At 45.0% G+C, this 11,048-nt stretch overlaps 1 protein-coding gene across 1 annotated transcript in view; it reads left to right on the plus strand.

The window, feature by feature from the left end:
- Nucleotides 1–11,048, plus strand: part of Kiaa0319 (KIAA0319 ortholog) — a 63,904-nt gene that overhangs the window by 14,427 nt on the left and 38,429 nt on the right. Inside the window, exons 5-8 of the mRNA XM_021180546.2 lie at nucleotides 3,079–3,177; nucleotides 4,867–4,964; nucleotides 5,962–6,049; nucleotides 8,545–8,637. Coding sequence (XP_021036205.1) covers nucleotides 3,079–3,177; nucleotides 4,867–4,964; nucleotides 5,962–6,049; nucleotides 8,545–8,637 — 378 coding nt within the window. The remainder of the gene's footprint in view (nucleotides 1–3,078; nucleotides 3,178–4,866; nucleotides 4,965–5,961; nucleotides 6,050–8,544; nucleotides 8,638–11,048) is intronic.

Raw genomic sequence — 11,048 nt, forward strand, 5'->3', positions numbered from 1 at the left:
ATTGACTAGGTTTATCTATACAAAACTTCACTAATAACTTAGTCACAAAGTTATGGCTTTTAATTCTCCATGAACTTGTAGAGCTGGAGACAGATGATGAATGTTTAGCCAGATAATTACTCTTAATGGATATACATGTAAACCTTCTCTATTTTAAATTTCCTACTCAATTTATGATTTGAATTTATGTTTGTACTTCTAGTGAACTTTTGTAAAAAAGGGGTGCTTGGAAAAATCATGTGATCTGTTCTCCTAGAAAAGGTACAAAAAGACTAAGAAAGACTACATTGGACGTTATAATATTGAAGAGATAGCATTTGGGAACATAGCATTGGGAGCAAGGCATTGGGAGTGAGGGCATTGTTACATCAGAGCAGGAGGAGAGAGCACAATTAGGAGGAGAATGCAGAGTGGAATAACTTAAAAATTATAAGGCAACTTAAAATATTAAGAGCAATATGTAATGCAGAGGGAAAGAAGAAAAAAGAAGAAGCTGTAGAGAGAGCAGAAGGAGCAGGAAGGCTTCTCCTTACCATGGGACAGAACAGTTCTTTTCTTAATAACAAGGCAGGTTTAGTCTTACTAAAGGGAACAAAGCTTTCTTCTTACAGACTTGGGTTTAATTCATTTAGCAATAAAAGCGTAGAAGCCTTTTCTTTCCCCAAGCAATAAAGATTGGAGCTCATTTTTCATCCAGAATGAGTGAGTTCTTTCTGCACTGGTGCTTGGTCTTTTGCTCTGTATATACATATAAGTATGGATGTGTGTGTTTGTATGGATGTGTATATAATTAAGAGATAGCATGTAAGCTGGACCCAACTGGTTTGAATGGAGATTTATGAATGTGTATGCATGAATCCGTATATGGATTTATGTAAGTTTAATCCATATTTGCTTGTGTAAAAATATTTCCTTCTACAAGTGTTATTCTTTTCTCTTGGTTCAATAGAAGTTTATTGCTCCAAACTTCCCCCTAGCCTGACAAGCAAGAGGCATCCAGACCAGAGGGGAAAGACTCTAGCAATTAATCCTTTACTTAATTCCCCATCCCCCTTTTCTTAAAGAATTTTCATAGGAAACTTTTTAGAGAGAACATAGAAATAAAGAATGAAATCACTTTTCAATGTGTAGCAGGCAGGGAGTTAGAGCTGAGCAGTTCCTGTGGAGATAGAACAAAGGCTACTTTACTTAATCCCCTGGTGTTTTATGATGAGGTAGGTGCTAAATGCCAGAGACAGCGTCCTGCCTCAGTGGAACTCAGGCAGGTCTGCTACTGACACAAAGTGACTTAGACTTAAGGTAGGTGTTATAAAGCAACCCTAAATGTCTGTAAGATCAAGTCTTACTCCTGTCCCTCGGCTGCCTCATGAGGAACCAAGAAGAACGAAGAACAGCCAGGGCTGCCCCCGTTCCCATCCCACCCCAGATTAGGTTCGATGGAGACTTTAACTGTGAGCAGCACCACTCCATGAGCCAGGGACTGTAAGGCATCAAAAAGGAAAAGTGAGCACCAGCATTCACCTCTCTCTGCCTCCTGGCTGTAGACGCGGCGTGGTCAGCCGCCTCCCGCTCCTGCTGCCTCAGATGGACTGGACCTGCCCACACTGTGAGAAAAATAAACCCTTCCTTCCTCAAGTTGCTTCTGCCAGGCATTTTTGTTACAGCGACAAGAAAATTAGATACAAGACAGACTAAGTCCAGAAGGCCCGTGGGGGTTAATGCTTCCAACACCAACTTGAATATGAGGGTGGCTATAGCTACAGCTCATTTCAAAGGGTGTAGGTGGGCGTGAAGGTGCAAGTCTGTCATCCAGCACTCGGGAAATGGAGGCAGGAGGACCAGGAGTTCAAGATCACCCCTGACTACATACGGAATAAGAGACCAGCCTGGACTGTACAAGATTCTGTATCAAATAATAGTAATACCACCGCCACACCCCGCCCACCATGAAGCTTCAGCCACATTTGAAACCTGACTGGTATTGGAGATGCACCGAGAACTGGTCCGACTCGGTTTTGATTCCCTGGTGCTCCCTAACCTCCAATTTATTGACTTTGCTCCTGAACTTCAGTGAGAAGAGGATTGTGGTGAGAGAGAAGCTGTGTAGAGAAGAGAAACGGCCCTGGGTTTGGGGTCCCTGGCTGCCAATGGTGATATCAGAATATCGGGGTATCTTTGAGAACGGCACAGATCTTGATAAGCTTGGATGGGGACAGGAGGGGCCAGAGTCGCAGAAAACTCAATTCAAATAGTGTTTTTCTGAACCAAATTATGAATGACAGTGAAACGAATGCCCAGTTGAGGCAAACCTCCGAAGCCATGGTAGGACGCTATCGATGGCGTTCAGGTTGTACAGTGAATGAGCTCTGCTGCATTAGCCGGTGACTGCTTTTGGTGAGAGTGAATGTCCCTGCTGCTGCTGGAGTTAAATTACCTTCTCATACTGAGCTTGCCTGGATTTCCTGTTGGAAAAGCTCCAAGAGCAAGGCCATTAGCAGCCACTTATAAGGAGTTCCCGGATCCAAGCAGCGTGGCTAATGACACTGAGACACTTATGAACACTCTTTTTTTTTTTTTTTTTTTTTTTGGGTTTTTCGAGACAGGGTTTCTCTGTGTAGCCCTGGCTGTCCTGGCACTCACTTTATAGACCAGGCTGGCCTCGAACTCAGAAATCCGCCTGCCTCTGCCTCCCGAGTGCTGGGATTAAAGGCGTGCGCCACCACGCCCGGCTACTTATGAACACTCTTGACCTTTCTGTAAGGAAGGACTGCTCACCAGGGAGTCAGGAAAAAAGCTGGTCACAACAGAGAAAACAGTAGTCCTTCACCTACTGGTAAAACTGTCACCCAACACACCGGCTCGTTCTGGATGGGTATTTTCTTCCTGGTGCCAACTCCTGTAGGAAGTTTTAAACTTGCAAAGCTTATCTTGTAGCATAACAGAGCATACTGGCCCAAGGTGGGGCGCCTTAGGTAAAATTACATGAGGAGTGGTCATTCTAAGAACGGGTATATTTATAGAGACATGGTAAATACTGTATTGGATAATGGTATGCACTGTTCTATTGAACTTTTTTAGTAAAGGCGCTTGCTGTGTCTGCTGGAGATAACCTAGTACTAACCTTACCAGACAGAGAAGCAGAACTGAAGGCCTCTGTTGAACCAGCGCCCCCTGCAGGTGAGAGTCTGCTATTCTTATGTGACTCAGAGACTGATAGAGCTCAGGCATTCTCTCCCAGGGCAGGTCACTACAGACCATGGACTAGATTTAGATGCCTTTTCCCCACAGCATTCCACAGTGGAGGTTGGTCAAGTTTTACTGAGGTAGCATAAATGCAGTAGCTGTCTAGGAAGTTACATATAGTTCATAATCTTTAACTGGTCAGGTTGGAAGGACACGATGTTATATCAGAGAGGAAGGGTTGCCACATTAAGATCGCAATCTGTCTGTGACAACCCACGGAGGCCAGGAAGATTCCACTGTGAGGAGAGGGATTGACATGCAGTGGGAGACTTGCTTACAAATGCTGTAGTTTTAACAACATAGCTGAGAGGCTCTCAAAATACTTGAGACCAACTGCTCAACAATGTTCAGGGGCCAGGTAGGTACCATGGACAAAGTGCTTGCCACAGAAGCTTGAGGATCTGTTCAGATCCCCAGACGGCAGCATGTATCTATAATCCCAACACTCCTATGGCGCAATGGGAGGAAGCAATAGACTAACCAGCCTGGCCCTTACAGAGGTGAATGGCACGCGATCCCATCTCAAACAGGTTGGAAGTAGAGGACTAACACCCGAGGCTGTCTTCTGACCTCTACATACATGCCATGACACAACTACACTTACACAGACACACACACACACACACACAATATCCCACACAGACATTTAAATACAGTGCCAAGGTGTAAGTGCTTGCCTTCCCTTCACCCAGTGGCCCACTATTCCTGAGCCATCCCTACAACCTCTCAGCTTGATTCTCACTCAGGTCTCATGGGTCAAAACTTCATACACAGAGGCAGTCGTGCCTGTCAGTTGCCTCTCAGTCCTTGAGATGAGCTGAGACACTACCCTGCTACCAAAAGGCTTCAGACAACTTAAGTTCAAGAGATGCTTAGGTAACACTGTGTCTTTAAACAAACTCTATAAAAATCAAGTGAGCTGAAACCTATTTGCTTTTCTTTTTCTGGTTTTTCGAGACAGGGTTTCTCTGTGTAGCCCTGGCTGTCCTGGAACTCACTTTGTAGACCAGGCTGGCCTCGAACTCACAAATCCACCTGTCTCTGCCTCCCAAGTGCTGGGATTACAGGCATGAGCCACCACCACCCGGCTTTTGCTTTTCATCAAAAGGAGAAAAGATACAGTGAATTATACAGTTTAAGTGTGTGTAGAGCTGGGTGTGGCTCTCCGCACCTTTGATCTCAGCACTATGGAAGCAGAGGCATTCGGACCTAGTGAGGTTGAAGACACTTCAGTCTACTATATAGTGAGCTCCAGGCCAGCCAGGGCTCACAGTGAGAGCCTGTCTCAAAACAACAACAAGAAGGAATTATATGGATAACCAGGTGTTGGCAAGAGCCCAGAAGGAAGGCTTTCAAATGCTAATAGTAAAGTTGGGGAGGTTTAATTTTTAGTCCCTATTTTCTATCATTTGTGTACTTTCATTATCAGTTTGTTTTTGTGTTTGTTTCTCTTCATTTGCAAAAGCACAGAGACCCGAGATTCCTCTCTGGGATGAGCCTTGGAAGCAGAGCTCTGTGTCTCTAAGGCTGTTGATGCTGTTGATTTAAAGCATTCACCTCCTTAGGGTTGTAAGGTGACCTCTCAGATCTGATAAGCATTAGTGTTTCTGATTTTTCCCTCAGATACAACTTACTCCTATGAATGGAGTTTAATGAACCACCCAGTAGACTTCCAAGGTAAAATCAAACAAGAAAACAAGCCGACTCTTCACCTCTCTCAAGTAAGTAACAAGGCAGGTTGCACAGCTCAGACTCCAGTGAGCAAAGTCTTGGCTGTTGAATGCAGAATTCCCTCTTTTAGGATTAAGAGTGGATAAAGAAGACAGGCAATCTTTTTGCCTCACTTTTAAGATTGCTTCATCCTAGAAGTTCAAGGTCAGCCTCGATGACATAATCAGATTTCCCATTTCAAAAAAAAAAATCAGAAACTTATAATTAAATAAAACTTAATCAGGCAGATGGATGATTAAATGAGGAGACATTCAGTAGCCTTTCTTCATTTAAATTGCTCAAAATAACAGCTCTGGAGAAAGAGGCTGGAGGTTGGGGACATGATGTGTGATAGGTTCAAAGCCTGGGTCTAATTCTTTCAGTCTTTACAGTGTTAAGGATATCTCAGGTGTCCACCAGGTATGTTCCATTCTAGTTTACAAGGTGCTTAGATTGTCAAATACTGCTCCACACAAGAAGACACATACCACTTCCTTGGCTCCAAGAGGAACCACGAGGTCTGGTTTCTTATGAGGTGAATGTCTTCCTGTTCAAGGCTGTACCAATCCCAGTGCCTTACCAGCTCACATCATTGCTGTGTGTCTGAGCTATTTCTCCAAGTGTGGTACGCAGTAACACGTGTTAGAAATCTGTGACTCCAGACCCTGTTGCTGATCAGTGTAGAGTCCCTGCTGAGCATATGTGAGGCCCTGGGCTCACTTGCAGCACTGACTCACCCCCCCTCCACAAAAACCCAAGTCCAGCATGATTCCATACATGCCCATCTGAGGGCTGCTGTCCTTGGCTGATTTGAAGTCTGTGACATCTGTTACTAAGCAAAAGGTCTCTGTAGGTAACTTAGTATCTTTGAGTGCAGCTCTCAAATGTATAGCAGTCCTAGACAGACTAAAATGAAGCTTTCTCCCAAGCCTTTGGGGCATTGTAGGCTTTTCTCGGAGGCAGATGCCCCTGTCTTCAGCTGCTCACTTGTCGGTTTTCACCTTGCAGTTATCTGTGGGACTCTATGCCTTCAGAGTGGCCGTTTCTAGTGAGAATGCATTTGGAGAAGGCTATGTGAATGTCACGGTTATGCCAGGTGAGTCTGTTGGGAGAATGGCATCTTGGCTGTGCTAGTCTCAAGTTCTGGCACCTGGATGACATGGAGGAATAGATTGATGACATGACTGACCCATGGAATGGTGAAGAGGAAAGACTTTACTGGAGATACTGAGGGAGCCTAGAAGCCAGCATGGGCTTTGATATGCTGGTAGGGACCACAGGAAACCATATGCCCCTTCTGCCAGAGGTAAAGGTGCCTTTTGGTAGAGGGGAACTGGCTTCCCAAGTTCCCGAGGAATGCTGGCTTCTACCTAACCACCAGAAATCTCATTTCAGGTTGAGCTCATTTCTGGATATTTGGACTGCCTTTTGGAGTTTGGACCAGACAATGTTTTAATACAAATGCTTTTATTTATTTATTTTTTAAAGATTTATTTATTATACACTGTAGCTGTCTTCAGACACACCAGAAGAGGGCGCCAGATCTCGTTACGGATGGTTGTGAGCCATCATGTGGTTGCTGGGATTTGAACTCTGGACCTTCGGAAGAGCAGTCGGGTGCTCTTACCGACTGAACCATCTCACCAGCCCTTATTTTTTATTTATACAAGTTAGACTTGTGTAGTCGTGAAGAGACACCGTGACCAACTCTCATAAGGCAACTCTTATAAAGGAAAGCAGTTAATTAAGGGCTTGCTTTCAGATTCAGAGGCTTAGGTCATTATCACTGTGGCAGGGAGCATGGCAGCAGCGGGCAGGCAGGCAGGCAGGCAGGCAGGCAGGCACGGTGTGGTGCTGGAGGAATGGCTGAAAGCTCTGCATCCTGACCCACAGGCAGCAGGTAGGCAGGCAAGGTGGCAGGTGGGGAGAGGGAAGAGAGGTGGGCCAGGTGTAGGCATTTGAAACCTCAATGCCTACCCCCCAGTCACACACTGGCTTCCTCCAGCAAGGCTACACCCACTCTAACATGGCCACACCTCCTAATCCTTCTCAACAGTTCCACTCTGTGGTGACTAAGCATTCAATTATATGAGCCTTTGGAAGCTGTTCTCATTAAACAACCACAGGCACCATTGTAGAGAAAATGTACAGGGATTAGGTTTGGTCTTTTTGTTTCCTTTTGCTTTTTTTTTTTTTTTTTAATAACTCTAGTATTCTCTTGACATGGCCACTCACGTATACCAGGAAGTTGCTTGCTCTTCTTGAATGATAACAAACGGTACCTTGGCCCTCCCTGTCTAACACTTACTCTGTCCACTTTCTTTCCTCATGATTTAGCTTTCATATAGGAGCATGGCTATTCCAAAATGCATTCATCTGTGCACCTAAAGAATCAGAGGCACATGTATGTCATGGGCTGATTAGCAAGCCCATCCCTGGGTCATAATTCAGTGTATTTGTGTGGATTGATTAGAGCAGGTGACCTTCAGTCCCGGTGGATACACTCTGCTCTACCTATGTCCTGGCTCCCGGTTTCCACTTACCCATCAGCTCAGCCGAGCCATTAGCCTGCATCAGCATGTTAGCAGAAGCTCCACCTCCTACCCCTCTCTCTGGTGGCCAGAAGCTTTTCCATAGTCTACTTAATACAGCTGAAGTCTAGGGATGGTGGAAGTACTTTCAATCAAAGATTTAAGATGCTATTCATGGTCTGAGAATGTAGCTCAGTTAGCAGAGTTCTTGCCCAGCACTGAATACACTTGTATTCACCCTGTGATTCTAGCACTTGGGAGGCCCAGACAGGGGGACTAGGACTTTAAAAGGTTATGCATAGTGAATTGGAGGCTACGCTCATCTCTTAGTTGTGGTTTCCATTGTTGTGAAGAGACACCATAACCAAGGGACTTTTCATTGGTGATTTAATCTGAAATTTTCAGTTTCAGAGGTTTAGTTCGTTATCATCATGGTGAGAAGCATGGCAGCTTATAGGCAGACAAGGTAAGGGAGGAAGTGAGAGTTCTACATCTTGATTTGCAGGCATCAGGGAGAGACTGTGTTCTGCAGGCAGCCAGAGGAGGCTCTTATTCCACACTGGGCAGAGCTTGAGCATAGGATTCCTCACAGAGGTATCCATCACTGCCTACACAGTGATGTACTTCCTCCAACAAGACCACACTTCCTCCAATAAGGCCACGCCTCCTAAGAGTGCCACTCCCTATGGCCCAGCATTGAAACACATGAATCTCTGGAGGCCAAACCTATTCAGATCACTACTCCTGGGATAGATAAAGCCCTGCAATCTAGCCTTGCTTTTCTGTAACCACAGTACACATTGTATGACTTACCCCTTGAGTCTGGCTTTACCTATAGAATTGTAGACTGACAGACAAGCTCAAAATCCACAGGAGGGGTTTGACAGTTTGGGGAGTTTCCCACAGTTGAGGCCCAGGGAGGTGTGTGTGGGAGGAGAGGGGCAGCGGGTATGTGTGTGAAGACCTCTACAAGATGTTTAGAATTAGCATTTAGAAAGAGGGTACCTTTGTGTGTGTCTGTGCAGTGTAGGCTAAGTAGCTGTCTTTTTTTGTCTCACAGCTGCAAGAGTCAACCAGCCACCTGTAGCTGTTGTTTCTCCCCAGACACAAGAGCTCAGTGTGCCTTTGACCTCAGCCCTGATCGATGGCAGCCGTGCGTATCCTCCATGTTCGGTGGTTTCTGTTTGTTTGTACTGTCAGATTGAGTGCTTTGTGTCAGGGCCAAGAAGGCTTACAGTGGCACCATGATAAACTGGGGTTTCTTTTAGCTTCCTGTCCTAGGCTCCTCAGCTCCCAGTTGAGAGTGGTAGCATGCCTGTAACCTTCCTGTCACCTTAGCATTTGGGTGCCAAAGGCAGGAGGATCAGGAATTCAAGGTCATCTTCAGTGACTTAGGGAAGTCCAGGCCAGCCTGGGATACACAAAACACTGTCTAAAACAAACTACAAACAAACAAATACAGCGTTCATTAAGGTCAGATATTTGGTTTGTAATTCAAATAATTACTAAGGATTCTTTTGTGAATCGTGTAGCAGTTGTAAGATTAGCAATTGGACAGAGCCTTTCAGTTTGAAAGAGGTTGGCTTCAGTGATAGTGGGTAGCATTTCACTTTACTAATTTAGTCAGAGTTTATTCTTTAAGTAGAGGATAAGGATGGTGTAACTTTGGGTGTCCAGACAAATGAGAATCCAGTGTTTGCCTTGGTTTAACAGTGTAGAGTGCTCTGCAACTGTTTTTACATTCATCCAGTTACAAGGTTAACCCCATGGCCGGCTGAGAGGTAAAAGGTGTGGTCATACCGGTTGCTCCCGAGGGTTGCTCTGTCTACTGGTCTGCGGATGTGGAGGTGACAGCGATGTGACTGCTTGAATCTATTCGGTGTCATGTCTATATCCTCCCCCTTCTCTAGTGTGAACATACAGTGCATTTGCCCGTTTGTTTGCTTGCTTGCTTTCTCAAACAGCTCAGGCTATTACTACACTTGCTATGTATTTAAAGTTGACCTTAATCTCCTGATGACCTTTTGACCCTTTCACAAGTTCTGGGATTATAGGCACCTGTATTCCCATGCCTGGCTGACAAAGGAGATGATTGCATGAGAAAAGGCCTCCCAGTTTTGTTTTGTTTTGTTTTGTTTTGTTTTTAAATCTTTTGATTCTGACTAGCTTGGTCACAAAAATCATACAGGATTATTAGTTGACCGCATAAATTTTTTCTCTAAATGAATTTGATGAAAAGCCAGCTTCCTTCTAGATCTATGGGTCTACATGGCACATTGTTGCTCTCTTGTATTATTATTATTATTTGTGCTATGGAGACTGAACCCACCACGTTTTAGTAGATGTAGCATGTAATTATAAAAAAACAGTCCACACTGTGGGCGGCTAGGCACCATGGTCTCTGTCTGTTCCCAGCCCAGTACTGAGATCAAGACCGTGTGTTTTTCCTAGCCAACACCTCTCCCACAAATGTCAGCTCTTTCTCTCTAGAGCTCGGAATTCGCTCTCTTGATCCCAGAGGCAAGCTTTGGTTACCTCTCCCCTGGAGCTTGGTCCTTGTCCAGTCTTCCCGCTCCAAAGCCTGGCCAAATTCTGCCCCAGCTAAATTCTTTCCCTCTGGCCCACCTGAATTGTGGTGAATTGAAAACACCAGACAATCTTAGTTTAGACTCAACAGATAACACAACCACTACTGGTGGACTCTATTGTCCTAAACTCATCAACTATTCTAAGTTGGAAATATTCCAGTGGCAGAATCCACCACCAGATCTAACCATTCCAAGTCTACATCCTGGTCTTCTTGCTTCCACCTTGCCAGACAAAAAAGGCTGTTCCTCCCTTCTGTGTCCCTCTTCCTCTCTCAGAAACGGAAGGCTAATCTCCTCCTTTCACCCAGCCATTGGCTTCTTGTTGTCTTTATTATCCAATCAGGGGAAAGTTCTGTTACAGTGGATGCTAGGCAAACACTCTGTCACTTAGCTGTATCCCCAGCCCTGTTCTTTTTGTGAGATAAGGTCTCACCATGTAGCCTAGTTTGGCCTTGAACTCATGGAGATAATCCTGCCTTAGCTTCCTGAATGCTGTTGAACTACCATGCCAAGCCACAGCCTCTTTCTGCACTGCTGGGGATCAAACCCAGGGCTTCACATGCATGGTAATTAAGCACTGTACCACTGAGCTACAGTCCTAGTCTTCTTCTCTTTTCATGTGTGTGTGTGTGTGTGTGTGTGTGTGTGTGTGTGTAGTGTGCACACCATGCCATACATGTAAAGTTCTGAGGACACCTTTTTTTTTTCTTTTTCTTTTTTATTAGATATTTTCTTTATATACATTTTAAATGCTATCCCGAAAGTTCCCTAAACCCTCTCCCCGCCCTGCTCCACTACCCACCCACTCCCACTTCTTGGCCCTGGCATTCCCCTGTATTGGGGCATATAAAGTTTGCAATACCAAGGGGCCTCTCTTCCCAGTGATGGCCAACTAGGCCATCTTCTGCTACATATGCAGCTAGAGACATGAGCTCTGGGGGTACTGGTTAGTTCATATTGTTGTTCCTCCTATAGG

The sequence above is a fragment of the Mus caroli genome, chromosome 13 (assembly GCF_900094665.2).
Source record: "Mus caroli chromosome 13, CAROLI_EIJ_v1.1, whole genome shotgun sequence".
NCBI classification, from domain to species: domain Eukaryota; kingdom Metazoa; phylum Chordata; class Mammalia; order Rodentia; family Muridae; genus Mus; species Mus caroli.